This window comes from Poecilia reticulata, linkage group LG15, assembly GCF_000633615.1.
Source record: "Poecilia reticulata strain Guanapo linkage group LG15, Guppy_female_1.0+MT, whole genome shotgun sequence".
Lineage (NCBI taxonomy): Eukaryota > Metazoa > Chordata > Actinopteri > Cyprinodontiformes > Poeciliidae > Poecilia > Poecilia reticulata.
In genome coordinates, this window is record NC_024345.1 from 25137781 (window position 1) to 25157871 (window position 20091).

Genomic DNA, 20091 nt, shown 5'->3' on the forward strand with positions numbered 1-20091 from the left:
AAACAAAAAGATCCAAAGTCCTGACACGGATTCCAGGCTCCCTCTGCAGACCTGGGAAAGAGCAGTACTGACAGCAGAGCTACTGGTTTTACAACAGAGAATGTTTTTCCAAGCCCAGGCCTTTGTTGTGAGTCAGGCTTGTCCCCTGAGCTTCAGGACCCCAGACAGGATGACTAAATGTCCCAACTAAGACTGAAGGGATGCTCCTCTGACCTTATTCTCAGGATGTTAAGAGAGGCTGAATAAGGCAAGGCTCTGCTACTGCAGAATTTACTCTGCTGCCCTTCTCTCAACTTTGCCTCAAAACATTAAAAGAGAATACTGATGATCCTATCTGCTGTCATAAAACAAGAGCTGGGCTGTGAATGTTTAGTCAAGTTGTACAAAAAGCTACATAAAACCACCGTCCAAAAAGAACTGCCAAATATTTTGCATATTCTTCTTCCCATGGGAACGTTTTCAGTTCTCATTGTCTAACTGTTAGAAAATTAATAAAGTGAAGCTGCTTCCTGGTTTCCCCTACAAGCTCAAGCAGAGGAGAGGGCGCCCCCATATGACTGATTGGGGAGAGTCTATTTCTTCTACAGAATATTTTCCTAGGGCTCTGCTGTGCGTAGATGCATAGTGAAAACACAATGCTTTATCTTTGTCAAACTTTCAAAGGGGTGAGAATGCTCTGGACCTAAAAAGAAGGTCCCATGTTATGTGCCACATCCTCCATAATATTTTTTTATGCATGCGTCCTGTCAATATCAGCTCATCCCCAATGGATGAGTATTCTCTTCATGTTGTGACCTTTGTCTCGCAGCAGTCCACTGGTGACTGGTGGCCTCTGACGACTACCCATGCATGGGAAAGCCTAGCAACAAAGGGTCAGACCTTGTCAATCAAAGCATGGACCCCAGTAGTGGACTTGACATATGCAGAGTGGGGTTCTCATACAAAGTCTCAAAAGTCTGACTTTTAAAACACGGGAAGAAAAAGTACGAGACCCACATGAATATAATTTTTTTTCTCACCTTTACTCCATTAGTGGCAAAAAAAAAAGTTGTTAAAAAGATGCAAAAACACGGTTGCATAAGCATGCAGAATAGTTTAAAGTAGTATCTATAGATTATTGTGTTACTTTTTGACACCAATTGAAGTGAATGTTATTAACAAAAAAATGTCCTGCTATTCACTCACCTGCATACTTAACTTAAAATGAGAAAGAAATCAAAAAGATGGGAAAGCCTAAAGAAGTCAGCTAAGACATCAGGAAGAGAATTATGAAGCCGAACAAGTTTGGTACTTTGGGAACAACTTCCACATGCTTGAAAGCGCCACATTCATCTGTTCAAACAATTATATGCAAGAATAGGCATGATGATGTCTGTATTTCAGATTGTATAGACATTTGTCTATATTTTGGTGTAAACATCATCATGTCTACACTTGCTGATTGCTGATGAATACATTTCTGACATGTTCTGTATGTCAATGTTGTGGCATTTAGCAAAGAGAATTAGCCAATTCTAACTAACCTGAAACAATAAATGTTTGTAAATTCAGAGAGTGAGGGAAAGAATGGGTGTGTGTGTCTTTTTATTTGATGCCTGTAAACTGATGAACAACTTATGGGACTAAGTTAAACCTCAGCAAATCAAAAGAGCATTATAGAGTGTAAAATTGAAGGAGAGGTGCAGCAAGCTGATGCGTTTTCTGTACTTCTTATTGAGCGTTTTAGGACTGAAAGGTGAACATCGAGCAAAATCTCAGACCAAGTTGCTGTTATCACATGAGATCAGGAGATGAGACGCAACTGGGAACTGGATGCTGATGATCAACAGTGGTCTGGCCTCTTGCACAAAGCAGCATGTGATCCTACAGACCTCTCAGAAACGAGGGGGAGGTGAGTTAGTCAGGAATGCTCTAATGCAATCATCCTAATGAGAAACCAATTAATTTGCAAAGCAAAAGTGCCGGTTAGAGGAAGGAACAGATTTATGGCAGGAGTGCCCGTCTCTGAGCTCAGACCGTGCTGTTCATGTGGAGCGTTTTTAAAAAGGACAATTGTGTTGAGTCGAGTGGGCCAGATAACACAAAAAATAGCCAAATCTAATTTTACACAAAGGCTCTGACCACAATCTGATCATGTGGGCTAATTTTGTCAATTCCTAGCACAAAGAGTGACCAGTGGTCTCCTGGCTGAACTATGCCATGACCTACGACCCTGTAAATCCTTGTGTATCCCCTATGAGGCCCAAGTAAAATCTCCCTGCAGAGTCTAATGAGATATTGTTGTACATTGAAAGGAATTTGAATTCATTTACTAAAGGGGAAATACCCCGCTTACTGCTGAATATTAAGACAAACCCAACAACCTCAAAGCTCACTTTAATGGCATTATAATTATCTTAAGAACACCCAGAAGCTTTCTACATCTGTCCCAGACAGTTTAAGAGTATTTCCACTTCGTAGAGCTGGTTTGACACGTTTAAGGCTCATAGCAACTGTTGTTGTTTTGATAAGGCAGAAAGTTGTAAAGGAAGTGTCTCTATTCAGGCTTTCTAAAGTGGGCCACCACTGCTTTGTTTGCCGTCCTGCACCAGCCTTCAAAATTCCTGAGCAGAGGTAGCGAGAGGCGCTACTTAATACCAAATCCTTTATTGTGCCATCTTTTGTGTGCTGTCACTGAATAGATGAATAGGACTGAGTCTTCCCGCAGGCTAAGATTACCTTCTTTATATTTTGTGTCCTTGCTGCCGAAGTGATCAATATTACCCAGTGTTCTTCAAAAGTACCCATTCAACTTGAGCTTTTTCAGTTTGAATCACATTCCAAGCATGAGCCTTATCTATTTTACGACAAAGTACTGCATCGTGGCAAAGTACAAAAGGGTACCCTGCAGTTGGTGCAATTACAGCAGCTTTGCACATCTAGAGACTGAAATGTTTGCTCATTTTTTGCAAAGTACTTCAAGCTTCATCAGCTTGGACAGTCTTGCCACTGATTCCCAACTGGATCAAGGTATCAACTTTGACTAGGCCATGTCTAGGGGGTTTTAGTCTCCCTGGACGGTAAACCTCTGCTTCATTCGTAGCTAGTATTTTGCAACCTCTAACATATTTTCTTCCAGGATTGCCCAAAATTTAGCTTTAGCTCCTGATCTATCTTGAATAAATTATAAAAAAAAAAAAATCAATCAACTAATTTGGTAATTGATTAATCATTAACTGGAATTATACAGACTAAATAAAAGCCATTTGCTAGAAGAATTTTTTGCTTCCTTTTGTTTCATTTTTTTGTAATGTAAATTCATCAAAATAAAGTTCATTTTAATCTCAATAGTCAGAGCCGTAATTAAGATAAAACTGTACAAAAAATATATTCATAATGCATTAAAGATAAAATAACAATAAAAACTTCTTTGTCTGTAAATATGTTCTACCCAGATCTCCTCTGTAAAAAAAAAAAAAAAACTACTGTGAAGCACCTTGTGCTCAATTTTTAATCGCTTGATAAAAAAAAAAGTGAACCGATCAGACATACACTTTATTGGTTCCAAGTCGAGCAGAAAAAGCAGAGCTTTTACATGTTGATAGAAATATATTTTTAGCTGCGGATGCATCCTTTACTACAAATGATCAAGCGTTTACTAAAGGGATGCTATGCTATTGCATTCTAAACAATAAAATGTAAATTTTCTAACTAAAAAAATATATTTGCATCTTTTATTACTGCATAAAAAGGTTTGAATGAAAAATCTGCAGAATGTAACAATATTTTTATCCAATTAATCATCAGAATAATCATTTACTAAAATAATCGTTAATAGTTCAAGAGGCACAAATGAAAGTCGCAGTAAGAATCAGAGACTAAAGTTGCCTCTCCACAGGAGAAAACGATTTTACTTCTCCCTGCAAACAAACACATCCTGACTTCAACTTTCTGATGGCCACTTTGCCTTTTCTAGTCTTCAGAGTTCTGGTGTGTATCACTTTCAGTTCCCAGAACACTCTCCACCTTCCCTTATCTCACTCCCAGACCCGGCTCTCCATCCTCCTGCCTGAGCCGCTTCGAGTTGGGCACCGGGCCCAAAGTTTGGGAGCAGCTTCACCCACCTCCCCACCTCACTGCCCTTTGCCACTGCTATCAAACAGTATAAGAACCAGACCTTCTCGGACTGCACTTAGCTCAGAGGCTAACACTAACCAGCCACAGATGTTTACACTGGGAGGGAAGGGGCTGGGGATGCAGTCTCACTCAATAAAACTTGCATCTCTCCCTCTCTGCCTTTGTGTCTCTCTTTTTCTGACTCTCTCCCTCTTTGCAATCTGCAGAAAACCCAGGGGAGCTCTTAGAAGTGCAGGCTTGACAGACCTGCTTTTTGGCTTTATTTGCCTCATTCCCAGCTCTCTCTCTCTCTGTGTGTGTGCAGTGAGTCACCTGGGTTTCCCCTAAAACAGAACAACTTTTCTCCTTTCCAATTTCTTAATATGGCCAAACTACACAGAAAACGCGAGCCTTGACTAACACAGACCCAGATGCTATTTAAAATCGGCGGACGGAAGCGTTCCATCCGAGAGCAAAACTCCTTTCATTCATTCAAATATTAGCATACCTGAGTCCTTTTTTATTTGATGACACAAAAAAGAGAGAGACACAACCCAGGAGTGGAATTTCAGCAGCAAGAACAGACAGGAATATCTCCAGGTAACAACTCAGCAAACAAAGCATAGGCATACACATACTGGAGAAATTAGAAGACAAAAATAACAAGCTGGGAAGTGTTGGGTCCAACTTGGAAATATACAGAACCTTGCAAAAGTATGTTTGTCACATTTCGTCACGGTACAATCAGAAACTTCAAACAATTAATAAGGATTTAATGCAACATGCATTTTTTTCGATTTCTTTTACCCTTACACCCATAAGTAAAATGCATTGCACTCCGACAGGTCTGCCATGGATCGCCAAAGTGATACACGGTGGGAGCAGCATCATGCTGCAGGGACAGGAGAGCTAATTAGAACTGTTGAGAAAACAAATGGAGCTAAATAAAGGGCAATCCTGACAGAAACCCTGTTAGAGGCTCCATCAGACTGGAGACACGAAAGGAGGTTCGCCTTCCAGGAGGACAACAACCTTGAGACGTACAGCGAGAAATACAGTGAAGTTGTTTGGACTGAAGCAAATTCATGAATATGAAGAACAAGCAAAGAGTTCAGACTCTAGATGTGCAAAACCGATAAGGGACTTTATCTCAAAAGACTCGCCACTGCTGCTACTGAAAGAAGCAATTCCAAAAAAGCAAGAAATATGAGAAGTTCTGGGGGTATGAATACTTTTGCGAGGAAAAAGTGCAGCCAAAAGATGGAAAACAGATAGTTTTTTTTTGTGTGCTTTTTTAATCTTTTTGTTTGGTTTTGCTTTGTTTCATGGATCTGGGAAGAATCAAATTGTTTCCAATCACAAAAATCTCAAAGATTTTGCTCGATGTACTATGTGTGGTCCTCCGTGAGCTCATTTACAGAGTGACAACACTACGCAGCACATAAACCTCTGACATTAAACTGCTCTGCGATACCTCAAACGGTTTTGTTTCTAAAAAAAAAAAAAAAAAAAAAAAAAGAAAAAAAAAGAAACATCTCGGTAACAGACAAGAACTCAGGGCGGCTGGAAAGTCAGCAGTGAATAATGCTAATAGAAGGCAGATCTGCTGCAGCAATGTCCTGCCAGACAAGCAAGCACATCGGTGGATCATGTTTTTAAGCCTGCAGGCCCCCTTTTCGGGAGGTCTGAGAAGTGGCAGGTCACTATATAGTCTAAGCCCTTTTAAGAAGGAGCATACCAGAACCTCCTGCAGCTCTACAGATGCACTGAGGGAGCAGCTTTAAAAACACTTCAGGGAGACAGAATCATAAAACAACTGAACAGCATTCTTAGCGTGGCTAAAAATTCATGAAAGTTCCTCAGAAATCCTTTGATAAATATTATGCTATATAGACAAGCAACACCTCAGCTCAACAGATTTTCTAAGTATTTAAATCATTAAAAAAAACTTGTCTTGTCTTATGAGAAGTCATGGGCTGAGCTTTGGCTGCTTTTGTTTGGACCGATTCATTTTAACATACTTGTTCGTGGTTAGTTGGTTAAGAGTGGTGGAGGCTGTGCGCATTTTCTCAGGCCGACTAACACAACAGTATCATTATGTGCCAAGTGGGACGGAACATTCCTCGAACCTTCAGGGTTTTACTCTCCCACAACCAGCCAGCGGGGGTGGTGGTGGGTTAACCCGTATGCAGGCATGCATATGAAACAAATAAGGAGACTGAATCCAATATCTGGTCAACTAGGCTCATATGGCATTAGGGAGGATGTGAGAGATCAGCGCAAATGTCTGCAGCCCTCATCCAAGCCTCTCAATAAATGAAACATCAACAAAAAGAGAGAGCAGCAGCTTTTCCAGCACTTAACAAAAACATATGACATGCATTATTCCTGAGAGAGAAACTGACTGGGGATGAACTGCACTGCTTTTTTTTAATAGAGCAAGTTTCTCCTGTGCTGGATGCTTGAACCCATTAGCAACAGGATCAAGGGTTAGTCAGTGAGAAATTGCACAAGGAGATCAGACACTTGAACACGCCACAGTGGGGAGAAGCTGAAAAGCATATCTGTACTCCCCTCTAGTGGACAAAGAAAAATAATCCAAGAAGAGAAGAAAAGCTGCTCATCCTGCTTACCCTTACAGAGTCTCAGGGGCCTCTCTCCGGCAGTCATTGAACAGGTGTTGTTTTCATACCCAATATAATGCATTTCAGAAAATTATTAATTGTTTTATAATGTTTTTAAATACAAAGTCTAAATTTAATTTGAAATCAGCCTCCTTTACTCAAATACCCTTAAAGATCCACTGCAACCATCCAGACCTAAGCCAGTTAGTAAAATGAGTCCAAATGTGTGCAATTCAATAAAAACCCTAGCTGTTCTGTGAAGGCCTCAGAGGTTTGTTAGAGGTCAGCATCATGAAGACCAAGAAACACAGCAGACAGGTCAGGGATGAGAAAGATTTAAAGTAAGATTAGGATTTAAAACATTATTTCACATTATAATATTTCACAGAGCACTGTTCTAAAAAATGGAAATATTGTGGCACCAAATGCATGCCCTACCAGCTAACCTGCCAGTCAAGGCAAGGCAGGTCAGTTGTAACCGAGGCAAAATGTGATCCTACACAATATTGACTGGTGCTGATTAGAGATGTGCCGATCAGGTTTTTTCCTGCCGATTCCGATCACCCATGAGGGCCGATCACCGATACCGATCACCGATACCGATCACATAATTATAATTTTTTTAATCATAAGAACTACCGGTTACAATATATGGAAAAAGGAACCATAAATTCACCTTAATTTAGACAAAAACTTGTTTTTAATAACTTTTTCCAAGAAAAAAACAAAACAGGCATTGTGCAAATTGTACTGCTATCGGTAATACTATCTTTAACAGACTGAAAACATATGGAGGCTCTGAAGCAGCTAAATAATGCAAAGAGTCAAAATAAAAGCTCTCAACATTGCCAAAAAATTCAAGTATAAAACTTAACATTCAGGCAAATACAGGATCCATTTCAATAAACAATCTTGAGTTACTGCATGAAAACTTCCTGATAGCATGGCGGCTAGCTGATTACTGCTACTTCTGATTGGCTGTTTCTGATTGAGCGGAGTAATTATGCAGAACAGAGAAGAGATCGATTATTTTTTCAGAGATTATCTGTCTCATGTTAGGACAGCGAAAGTTTTAATACGCATGTAAAATTAATTTTTTTAGGTTAGATGCYGCAGCTTTAAGCAGAGGTTTGGTGTGAGAGTCACTACCAGGTGGAGCAGAAGCGGCGCTCCGCTTCTGCTCCACCTGCTAGCTGCTACCTGCTACAGGTAGCAGCTACAGGTAGCTGCTACGCGCGTAGCAGCGGTTCAACAGCACACCTCTAGTGCTGATTATAACAAAGATTGAATAACTATCCACTTAATCAGGCACTACTTTGTTACCCCAATCAAAAAATATTGCATTTACAGTTGCAACAGGACAAAAAGTGGAACCGTCAAGTGCAAAAGGTTTGTTAGTTCAAACTTGATGGCAGTTCAAAATGACGGCTTTTGAGCATCAAATGGTATGCACAAAAATCATGATTTTGGGATCAGATATTTTTTTATTTATTCTTCATTTTGAAAATATGATCACAATTTGAGAAATTCTAACATTAACTCTGCAAAGTGTCAAAGGATAGATTTGTTTTTGCATATCAATGTGTAAAAAAAATGTTATTAAATATGGCAGACATGTTCCCTAACATCATATTGATTCAGGGTACAGGGGGCCTTTGGGGTTTGACTTACTCTACCTACCTTAATGACAAACTTGAAGGGAGACATTGCTTCACAGCACCTGACAATGAGAACACAGCTTGAATTATGTCTAAAGTATTGGCCAAAGATGCTTACAAATACCTTTAAAAGACACAAAAAGGAAATAACTTCTCCAGAATTTTAGTGGAGGACAAACTAGCACAGATTTGAGAAATCAACTTTTCTACAAACTATTGAAAAGTAATTTGTAGTTGTGAAAACTACTTCTACTTGAAAATCTAAGATTTAATAATATTTATAGAAAAAATACAAGACAGGGCAAATTATTTTTTAAATATTGTTATGCTTATTTTAATTATTAACAAAACTAATGGTTTAATGTCCTTTTAGGAAGTCAAACATGGACTGAAATAATAATAATAATAATTGCAAAGTATTTAAATTATATTTTTTTACATGCATAACATTTAAATGCATAGCATTTTTACACCATTTTTGCAAGCAACCCACCTTATTAGGTTGGATCCAGTCTCTTCTGTAAAATGTGCACCGAGTTGTTCTACAGTGCTTATAAATATCTTTAAAATACAAAAAAAGGAAATTACTTCTTCAGAAATTTAGTGGAGGACAAACTAGCACAGATTTAAGAAATCTAGGTCCTGTGGGTTTTTTGTTTGTTTTTTACACCGCCTCAGAATTAACATAATTTACGTAATTCTCAATATATGCATATAAAAATTCACACAGCATTTTTGTAGCTTTACAACAATAATGAACCCCAGTATTCCAGACGTAACAGGTCGAAATTCAAACCTCGAGTATTTTGTTTCCTTCAGTAAACAACTAACTTCAAAAACGACAAATAGCTGCCATTAATATAAGGTTGTTACTTAATGGCATCACAGTTACACACTATTAAATAAGTCAGATAAAACATCGCTAAAGTGCGAGATATATGTAAAAATTTCATACCGCCAACCGTTTTGAACGACATATGCAAAGCGCCTGGAGATGACGTCAATTTATTTTGCTGTCCACCAACTGCCATAAATATGAGAAATTGATTTTACTGGGAAGATTCGCAAAACAGAGCCTAATCAAAATATAAAATAATGCACATAAGTTATATTTTCACTCTTCTGTGAAAATATAAATAAGCGAGTAAACTAAACGAATCAGCTTGAGGGAGTTACTGTGAAATACGACGGGCGGTCGCTGAGGACAGTACGACACAACAGCCGCCATATTATGAGTGGCAAGCTTACAAGGCATCTGTGGGACTAAACATTGTAACCGCTACCATGGAAACGAGTGGTGTTCGTATCTTGCCTGTTGTTCTTTTCTACTTTGTCTGTCGTTAATTTAAATAATTTAAATAAAATCGCAATGTTATTTTAAAAAGAGTAAACCTTTTAAAGAACTGATATATTTGTTAATATGTTTTAAGCATGTATGTAAAACCTTTGCATTTTTTGCTAATGTTTTAGTTAGGCAGTGTTAAAAACCACTAAGTGAGTAATAGCAAGTTGACACCCTTACATTTGAAGCAGCATTGATGTATATAGCGAGTTATTTAAGTTCGCTGATGCAGATGTCTCGACTCGTGAAGAAATCTCCCTCTGTCTGTACGGATCTTCTTCTGAACAGCTCAGATGTTTGTAACAAACTCCGCCTGATGAAGGAGCTTCTCAAGTCTTCTTACGGTCCTACTGCCAGGCTGAAACAAGTTCATAACAACATCGGAGGGGCCGTAGTGACCACCTCCACCTCATCTGTTCTGCTTCAAGCCATTTCCTCTTCTCATCCCATCATCAGTCTGATAAAAGGCTCCATTCTGAATCACGTCTCCCGCTTTAGTGACTGTGGTTTGTTCGCTTCTGTTTTCTGTCTGTCTCTAATTGAAGAAGCAGGGCGGTGTGACCTCAGCAAAAACGTGATAATCAGAGTAAACAAACACATTCTGTCTCTTTGCACTGCTCATCTACAACAAGAGGACTGTGGTTGTAAAGTCCAGCTGGATTTTTGCAGCAGCCAGAGTTTGATTACTTTAGCTCGCAGTGTTATCTCGAGCAAACCGACATGTGTGCTTTCAGAACCAGAATCAACTCACATCAGCAGGCTGGCTGTTCAAGCCTTCTTACTGACTGTTCCTTGCAACATCCCAGATAAAGTCCGGCTTGGCAGAACAGTAATTATCCCAATAGAGGGGCACTCTGTGCAGAAATCAGCTGTCTTTCCAGGCCTACTATTGGACACGCCTGAAAACATTTCCCTTGGCAATCTTTGTAGTCCACTGCGTATGGTTCTGTTCAGTGCATCTCTGGCTGGAGATCTTGGTGAACTTGGAGATGGTAGGATCGAGGTGCATCAGGGTGTGGACACTGACTCACAGATCCTGGGTCAGCTTTTGGAACTTGGAAAGCAGGTGCTTAAAGATGAGGTGAAGTTATTTGTGTGTCAGAAGGTCATCCACCCAGTGCTGCAGCACTACTTGAGATGCAATGCTATAATAGTCATAGAGAGACTTGGAATCAGCCTCATGGAGCCACTTATTCAGCTGACAGGTAGGACTTTGTTTCAAGCAAATATACAGATAAGTACAAATACAATCTAGATTGCATAATATTGCTTAAAAGTATAATAACGGTGAAGGGGATGCAAGGCATCTCTGAACATTAATTTTCTTCTTAGTGCTTTTTTTGTACAATATCTTTTGTGATTAATGTTCTCCCTGTCCAGTCAGTCAGATTAGACAGTTCGTTTACTATAGAGGGGATTTCTGAATTCAATGGTGGTGCTCACTGAATTTTTTGTAGGAGTATCAGAGTGAAGGTGGCTAAACTCAAATAAATAGACACATTTCAGATTTTTATTACTAATGAAAAAAATTTGAAAAATGTAGAATTTTCTTTTCATTTTACAATTATCCACTACTTTGTGTTGACCTTTCACATATAATCCGAGTAAATCACATTGTGAGTCGTAAAATGACAAAATGAGGACAACTTAAGGCTGATTGCATTCTTTTGGAAGCCACTGTAAGCACCTACATGTACACTGCATTTCATCAATGTGTATAGTTTACAGTTAAAGTACATTTTGCTCCTGGTTTACTTATCTAATAGGTGCTCAGCCTGTGGCAACACTGCACACCACAATCCCTCGTGAAGCCTATGGGGAGGTCCATAATGTCAGTGTTAGGCAGTTTGGATCCAAGACAAAGCTGCATTTACACCCTGCTGGGAAAACAACCACCTGTACCACGATCCTCTGCCACAGGAATGAAACGATGCTCAATGAACTGAAGGTAAGATAAAATAGAAACTACAGCTCCATTGTTGGTTTTAATGCATAAAGTAAATTAATAAAGGAAATTAAGGATGTAAAATTGTTTTACAATGATACATGCCTCTTTACGCCTGTGTTCTAAACCAATATTTTTAAATTCTGCAGCTGGTGTGCCAGAAGGCGGAGCATGTGTTGAGGCTCACTCTGAGGGAGCCGTGTGCTTTACTCGGAGGTGGCTGCACTGAAACCCACTTAGCTGCTTATGTCAGACACCAGGTCAAAATCCTTTCCATTTATTCATTTTTCATTAACTTTACTAGGGCTGGACAATAAATCAGTAATCATATATATCATGATAGGCATGGGATCAATGTCAATAGATAATGTATCTATGTATCTTCAATACATAGATACATGTGATTATCCAGAATCACATGGCATTCTGGGGGATCTAGGCAGAGGAAAAAAATTAGCCAGTTAGCCTCTCATGGTTAGCTAAGCAAGGTTGATGGCATCTATTAACTCACTCAGTCTTTGGTTACCTAGCAACAACCTGCAGCTGAGTAACTTGTGCAGTATCAGTTTAAGGTTTTGCCACCCTGCCTCGTAACTTCTTAAAATGTTTTAAAAAAACAACAGCATGTAGTGAAAACTGGATAAAAGAGAAAAGGTCACATCACTAGTTTGTCAGTATTTCAGATATTTAAAATAGATATCACCTGATCTGAAACGCTTATATTGTGATATGTTTTTCAGCCATTATCGTCCAGCCCTAAACTTTACATTAATCTTAGCTTTTGTAATGATAATATCTCGTTTTACAGAGCAAGAATAACGTGTCGGAGTCCTCACCCGTTTTGGGCTGCTCACAGACGGAGTACCTTGTTGCTGCTGAGGCGTTCTGTCGCTCTCTGGAGTCGGTGGCCACATCTCTAGAGCACGACGACGGGGCTTCTCTCATCGACCTGACTCACGCACACCACTGGACTCTCCCTTCAGATGTTACAGAGGAACATCTGGAGGACGCTACGGCACTCTGTGGCTGTGGAGTGGTACAAAGCTGCCAAAATAAAAAGTGGAGCTACCTAAACACTGAATATGCAGAGTTTTCCCCGGCACCCTTGTTAACAGCGTCACCGCTGCAGCCGACCGTACTCGACTCCTTCACAGCTAAAGTTAACGCGTTAGAAGTTGCCGTGGAAACTGCTAATCTTGTACTGGATGTGAGATATGTCATTCAGGATGTGAACTAACGAGATGTGTTATCAAGAATGACATAACGTCACAGACACTCTTTTGTGATTTTTAATTTTATTATTATTCTATGTAAACAGTAAATGAATACACATCAATATAGCATCCCCACTGTAAAACAAAATGGTGGCACCTTCATGCTTTGGGAATGTTGGTCTTCAGCAGGAAGCAGGAAGTTCCAACCATCTCTTCCATGGATCATTATCCTCAACTCCAACGTCTTTCTAACCATAAGGCCATAGATATAAAGAGGAGCAGCAAAAGCAAATGAGATGGATTAGCAGAGCTTGTTAACAACTTATGGTCTCATCCAGGACATGTTACTGTGGAACATCGTCTACTGCCCATATATTGAGCTGTTGGCATACATGACAGCCTTCAGAATATTATTCAGTGAGAACTCTTTTCAGATTTATTACATTACTGACTGCTACCAAAGATCCTTCCTGCCCACAGCATCACCATCCATGACAACTTTTTGACGACACTTTAATATCAGTTACGACAATATTTATTTTCCCTTTGCAATAAATTATTTTTTAAATTTAAATAAAATTTGAAAAGTGCAACACATAAACACAAAACAGTTTTGTTCTTGTACTGTTTGCAATCAGCATTAGAGCACAATTGGATATTTGGAGTGCTGGTCAGAAGTTTATGTGCATTCATCTTGCACTTCAGTCCCTCTGTGTTTGCAGCAGGATGCTGCATATCTTCTATAAGTTTGTTTTGGAGTGTGTAATCTCTTTGATCATCATCTGTTGGGGCAACAGCATCAGAGCGAGGGACAACAGAGTCGGTGAGAAAAGCTCAACAAGCTGATAAAGAAGGTTGGCTGTTTTCTGGACTGCTCTGGGGATGATGGTGCAAAGAAGAACTTTTCATAAAGCCAAGAAAATTTTGGACAATCCTTAGCATCCTCTACATCATAACAAAAACAGTTTTTAGTCAGAGGTTTCTTCAAAGCTGCTTTAATACAGACTGCTACAAAATATCCTTCCTACCGAGAGCCATTAGCATCTACAACTCTGAATACATTTTTTATAAAATGAGTTACAATGTTGAACTATTTAAAGCCTATTACCAGAAATAATGGTGACTGGCCTGAAACCTTCTTGTGCTTTATCTAGTTCAGAGGGTCAAAGTGCTTTACACTACAGTTAGTCATCCATTCATCTGACAGACGAGTGGGGATATGAATTAGTAACCCACCATTTACAGAACAAACGCCTGCCTCAGACAATCAGAACATCAAACTTTTTTTTAATTGAACTGGTTATTACCCACCTTAAAAAAAAAACCTTAACAAAGTTTCATAAAATATTAAATGGACTCCCACTTTTTATTTTCTAAAATTATTTTTTTGTTACTTTTTAATATATATTGATCATATGGCCAGAAAGAGACAAAAGAAATGTCAAATTCTAATTCAATTCTAATTAAATACTTATTTCATTTCTTAAATAAATAAATAAAATTGCAGTTTTGATGCACAACTGATATATAGTAAATCATGAAATTTTCTAAAAAAAAAAAAAAAACCCATCTGATCCACTGAGCAGTAAAACAGACCTGAATAGAATAGCCTTTACTCCACAGTTTTCTTCCAGTCCAGTCAAGTCAAGTTTATTTGAACATCACATTTTAGCAACAAGACAGTTTGAAGTGCTTTACACACACTTAACACAGTATCCAGTTATGAAACAAGTAATAAACATTACATTTCATCAAATGCCGTCATCAAAATCAAAGGTAACTCTAACGCATGGGGGTTTAGACTTGATTTAAAGGAACTCAGTGTTTCAACTGTTATGCAGTTTTCAGGAAGTTGGTTCCAGATTTGAACATATTACCGTATAGTGCATATTGATGTAACATTTAATGAAACATTAGGTTGTTATGAGTTGCTATTTTTTGTTCGTTTGTTTTAGTGTTTCTTTGTGCGCACAGCCATTTTGGATTCCTGAATAAAAGATGGCACTCGTACCTGCAATTCTGAGAGCATCCACCAGGCGTCACAAAGCAAAAACAATATTCTGTCGTCAAGGGTTTTGAGCAAAATGGCCTCGAAAGGTTTCATAAATATCAGAGTATAAAAGATAAATGAGGTGCTAAGAGGGCTGAAACCACAATTTGGATGCAGATTCCTAAAGCCATCTGCCAAAAAAAAAAATAGTTTGCATGCTTACTTTATTTCCTTTCCTTTTTTTTAATGGTCGCAGGGGGTTGGTGCCTTTCTCCAGCGGTCGTTGGACAGATCCCCAGTCCATCACAGAGCAACACAGAGAAAAACAACCATGGAAACCACACCCTCATATATACAAATTTAGATACCATTTAATCTAACAGTTATGTTTTTGAACTGTGGGAGTGCCAGAAGAGAACCATGCATGCACAATGAGAACATGTAAACTCCATGCAGAAAGACCCCAGATAGGGAGTCGAAACCAACACCTTTATTCTTCCAGAAACGGGAATGTGCAGAACCCAAACACATGCTCAGAAGGTAAAGTCAGCTGTTTGACTCGTGTATGGTGAAACGTGGATGCATTTAGAAGTCGAGGGACTGAAGCTGTAAAGGGTGGACTGGAGACGCCTGACTAGATCCTCCATCAGGGGGCAAATAACAAGCATAGACACAATTTGATACAGAATGACTTTGAGGAAAACATTCACTCTCTTAAAAAAAGTAGAGGCCTCAAACACATCCATGCAGGTGCAGCAAACATCTGTATTAAAAATGGTACACTGAGTTTATACTGTTTTTCTTGTAATACTAAAAACTCAAAATGGTTTAAAAACCCTAAAGTGCACAAAAATCACATTCTTCTAGTCATACTCACCAACACATACAATTGCATAAACTGATATGCTGACAAGTAGGCAACTCAGGGTTATGTGCCTTGAGCAGGGGAACATCAACATGTGACAGGAGGAAGCTGGTACCTGCATTTTTATGGTTCGAAGCACTTCTAACTGTCTTGTTGCTGAAATGTGATATACAAATAAACTTGACTTGACTTGACTTGGAACTCACAAATTCCAATTTCAAAATTATTACTCTACCCAGTGAACCACATTTACCCTCTGGTGAGGAGACTGTGTTCTTTTTCTTCAAGGCATAAATAGATCAAGGGCTGCACGGTGAGAAAATTGTGGCAATAAAGTTCTGGGTTTGAATCCCAGTCTGCAGGCATTTGTGCATTTAGTTTGCATGATTTTCCCATTTATGTGTGGGTTCCCTCTGGGTACTCTGGTTTCCTCAGCACAGCCCATGTTTAAAAAGAGTAATCTTAAAACTAGAGACCTCAGAAATATGTGTATAAAATATTATGCGTTTGGTGTTCTAGAGCTAAAACTAGAACCATTCCCCAACAAAAGGTAATGAGAGGATGTTTCAGAAGATGAATGGAATCAAAGCCTTTCGAAACCTGGGGTATTCTTTAAAATGTTCCTTATAAAACCTGTAACAAAGATAAGAGAAATTAGGAATAAAAGAAACGACAGTACAAAAGCAGGGATCATTAATCTTTTGAAAATATTGTAGGTACTTGTGATGGTAATAGGCTCTTGGTCCAATAAAACAGAAGCTAAAGACAGCGATCGAGAATCCTGGAAGGGACCGTGTCACTATGGCATAGCCAATCCACTCCACCAGCTCCCCAAAGTAGTTGGCACCAGACACATATTCAAATAGGCCTCCTGCAGGAGATTAAGGAGACCGTGTGAGTGCAAGCACACTTTGGAGGAGAGTTTACTTGAGTATAATCAAGTTCATACCTGCTGGAAGTTTGTAAACTATCTCTTTAGGTTTCCTCAGGTTGCGCAGAATGTAATCGCTGTGTATATTAATGGCCATTCCGATGTAAAACACCACTAAGCCTGAAACAACATGCAACACAACTAACATTTCACAAGTCATCTTATGTTTAAAACGGATTTAAGATGAGAGGGGGGGGGGAAAGAGCGTGTGCTCACCAGTTGTATAGCGGTAGCCAGCTGACCATTCCTCATCAAACTGGACACAGTGCAGCAAATAGTGACCCTGCAGAAAGCCGTTCATCAAGCAGAAGAAACCTCCTGTGGCCATCACACTCAGAGGGAACGGCTGTCCTCTGTTCAGCAGGGAATACACAAATGTCCTGTGATAGACAGACAGATAACAGAAAGAGAAGGTAGACCAAGAGGTGGAGGTGTAACGTTACTACAGCTCATATCCTGGATACGTTCAGGCATTCCTGAAATCAAGGTCCCAGAGTTTTGAGGCAGAGTAGGTAGGCACACAATCCAAGCTGCTTGGGGCTGTTGAGGAAGATTTTAAGAATTAGTATATTTTTGGAAATGTCTGGCTCTATCTTCCTCTTTGGATCCCAGGTCCTCCCGGCAGGCCGCGTGTAGCCACATAGAAAAACCACAATGAGTGTTAATGTCACAGAATTGTAGAGTTTAATCCAATAGAAGACAACGTATGAAATTACAACAGAATCTGCAGAACAACAGAGACATACATTCATTTACCTGAGACAAATAGAAAGAAGAAGAAGGAAAGAAAGAAAAGCAAAGACGTCCAAAGACGTCTTTGGAGAATTGCAAGAGCAAATCTAATTTGTTACTCATGTGTAGAAAGTTTTATAGTAAAGGCGTATTCTTGTCTTTTATTCAAATAAGGCGTATCTTTGCTCATCCAACCAGGAGATGTCTCTGACCCTCTCTCTAAAGCCTTTGTCCCCTTTTGTCTAAATAAAGTGGAAACAGAGCTTCTCCTGAACTCCTGCTGTTTTATGGCTTTTCACGGATCTGTGTGAAAAGCTGGAACTTCTCCTGATTGTTTTCCCAGACAGACAAAGGGCAGATCAAAGATCTTAGCAAACGATCTGCTGTAACTACAAAATAAATAAAGGTCAATAGGCCAGAATAAGTTATTAATTTTAAAACTAGAATTAGGCTATTTCAATCAAGACATGTTACGTTTTAAAACTAGCATATTTTAAATTTATTTTCTTAACAAGGTTGAGTCTGAAGTGCTTTATTTGGCCACCAAATTAGCCTGACCTGAACCTGAACGGAGTATTGTTGAGAGGAAGTTGAGAGGCTGCAGAGCCAACAATGTGGATGAGCTGAAGGTTGCTTTCAAAACAATCTGGGCTTCCACAGCAGAGCCACAGTCTGATCCCCTGCATGTTCAGCTTCACTGAAGCAATAACTCATGCTCAAAGGAGGACCAATCAACTATTGAGTGCAAATACAGTTCATGGCAATGTTATAAGAGATTCTATCAGTAAAGACCAAAAATGAACAGAAATAAACACTTAGAATATGTCTTATGAATCTACTGTCTGAGCTGATTTACTGGAACAAATTAACATTTCTAACATTTCAAGATGCAGCTGAATGTAAATGGCTTTCCCATTGCTTATACTGTCTTTCAGGTAAGATGATGGAAGTTTTCAAACATAAACAAGGTCATATAATATGAGCCATAATCCCCCAGTACCAGGGGCAGAGCTTAACTTTTCCCCCTACACTCATTACTGCATGTCCCTCCAGTTAAACAGACATATTTGGCATCAACAAAAATGTCAGATTCTTGGAAGCTGATAAAAACCATTAGAGTTGAGCAGGAAGCATCTGAGTTTATGTCCAAGGGCTGCGGGACAGATGTCAGTGACTAGAACCTTCATCAAAAAAACCATTGTAGGGAGCTCTGGAAGTTTTGAAAAAAAGCTCTGAAAAAATTATATATTTTGGTAGTTCAGGGAAAAAAATCTGCAAAATGTGTCTAAATTTGGTGTAAGCTTTTTTTTTTTTTTTTTAAAGTGGAAGTAAAAAACTATATATATATTGTTTCATTGTAATTGGTAGAAAAATAAATATGGGTATTAAAATAATGCAAGCACATACCCATGTAAAAAAGAATTTTATGTTTAGTAAGTGAAAACACAGGGAATCTGTTTAGATGGTGCCAACTTGTGCCACTGGGAAAACACCTGGGAATGTTTTAATGAAACCTCTGTAAATTTGCTCTAGTTTATGTCAGCTGCATCAATCTTTGCACAGGTGGATGTACAGTTTCCAAATGTTTACATTTCTAAAAGGTGCAAAAATATTCTGGTAAGGGACAAAAAAAAAATCTTAATTATTTTATGCATCATCCACATTTTTAACTGTAGCAGTATCCCAAAGGTCCGCTTAATTTTGATACTAAGATTTTTGAAATAGTTTGTCGTTGCTGAGTAAAACTGAACTACATTTGGGTATGTTATTTTAAAAATGTACTTCAGAAAACCCTGTGGGGCTTATGAGGTTTCAAATGCACTCTTAGCATCCTAAATGAAGCCTCTCTCTTTGCTCTTACCTGTGGAAATAGTGCAGACAGAAGGTCTTTAGCAATATGGCCCTCCCCATAGTGGAATATTGGCGTGAAAGGTGCATCAGCAGCAGGGGCATCAGAAGAGCTGGCATCTCCTGCAGGAACCAGGCGACTCTGGCAGGGACCATCCTAGCCGGAGCGGTGGGTTTCATGTGGCGTCCATAGGAGGCCTGTGCCTTCCTGTGATAGATCAGGTGAAGAAGTCCTGCCAGCAGCATCCCACAGCTCAGACAGTTCACCACGCTCTCATAGCAGTGCATCTTGCAGGTCTCGTCCTCCACGCTACAGTAATCCCTTCCAGTTCCGAACTAATCCTGAGCATCTGTTTAAAGCTGAATGGATGTAAACAGCCTCTCTGTGACTCCTCCCAGAGAACACAGCCAAAGTCTGTGAGCCAGCCTGCTGAAACATGAAAGTGTTCCCTTTTTCACAGCTTATGTACATATTTTGCCTGAGGCGAGGTTATGATTATCCCGCCCTCCCGAGCACAAATTTAGGTTTTGCAGCAAACCGGGAGCAACAGCCATGAAGTCATCTGTGACAGACGACTTCTGGTAAGAGCTTTCTTCATGTTAAAACTCCCTAATATACGAGTCCATCCAGTTAAAAAGCTCACAAAGAAACCTGCGCAAAGAAAAAATCTGGAAATCTGATTGTTTTAATAGATTTATTTGTGCACTTGCACATTATTTCCTAATTGAAATGGGACCAAGTGGTTATGTTGGGTATGTCCTCAGCAACTGCTTGGATTACGTGAATGTGGACGAGCAAATTGTTGGCACGTCTGTCATATTGCATAAACAGGGCTAGATTTAATAG

The 20091-nt window shown here is 39.3% G+C and overlaps 3 protein-coding genes across 6 annotated transcripts in view; 1 reads left to right on the forward strand and 2 right to left on the reverse strand.

Moving 5' to 3' along the window:
* The window catches only part of slx4ip (SLX4 interacting protein), a 45987-nt gene extending 36028 nt beyond the window's left edge, over positions 1–9959 (reverse strand). For 2 of the 3 annotated variants that reach the window (XM_008430214.1, XM_008430212.1), the window contains exons 1-3: positions 9333–9597; positions 8871–8938; positions 8400–8439 (exon numbers count right to left, since the gene is read on the reverse strand). In XM_008430214.1, coding sequence (XP_008428436.1) covers positions 8400–8426 — 27 coding nt within the window. In that variant the 5' untranslated portion in view covers positions 8427–8439; positions 8871–8938; positions 9333–9597. Of the gene's footprint in view, positions 1–8399; positions 8440–8870; positions 8939–9332; positions 9598–9899 lie in introns of those variants that run through there. The other variant, XM_008430213.2, reaches the window with a different exon arrangement.
* Positions 9901–14207, forward strand: mkks (MKKS centrosomal shuttling protein). Its single transcript, XM_008430211.2, has 4 exons — positions 9901–10924; positions 11486–11667; positions 11814–11924; positions 12473–14207. Exons 1-4 carry the CDS (start codon positions 9916–9918, stop codon positions 12899–12901), a joined length of 1731 nt encoding a protein of 576 aa, XP_008428433.1. The 5' UTR covers positions 9901–9915; the 3' UTR covers positions 12902–14207.
* A 305-nt stretch (positions 14208–14512) lies between these two features.
* On the reverse strand, positions 14513–19736 carry srd5a2b (steroid-5-alpha-reductase, alpha polypeptide 2b). 2 transcript variants are annotated; one of them, XM_008430216.2, is made up of 5 exons: positions 19258–19736; positions 16881–17044; positions 16683–16805; positions 16454–16604; positions 14513–16366 (listed from the first exon to the last, which is right to left on the reverse strand). In XM_008430216.2, exons 1-5 carry the CDS (start codon positions 19530–19532, stop codon positions 16300–16302), a joined length of 780 nt encoding a protein of 259 aa, XP_008428438.1. In that variant the 5' UTR covers positions 19533–19736; the 3' UTR covers positions 14513–16299. The 2 variants fall into 2 exon arrangements, with proteins under 2 accessions (XP_008428438.1, XP_008428439.1); XM_008430217.2 differs by having other exon boundaries at positions 16683–16784; positions 19258–19728.
* Positions 19737–20091: the final 355 nt, after the last annotated feature.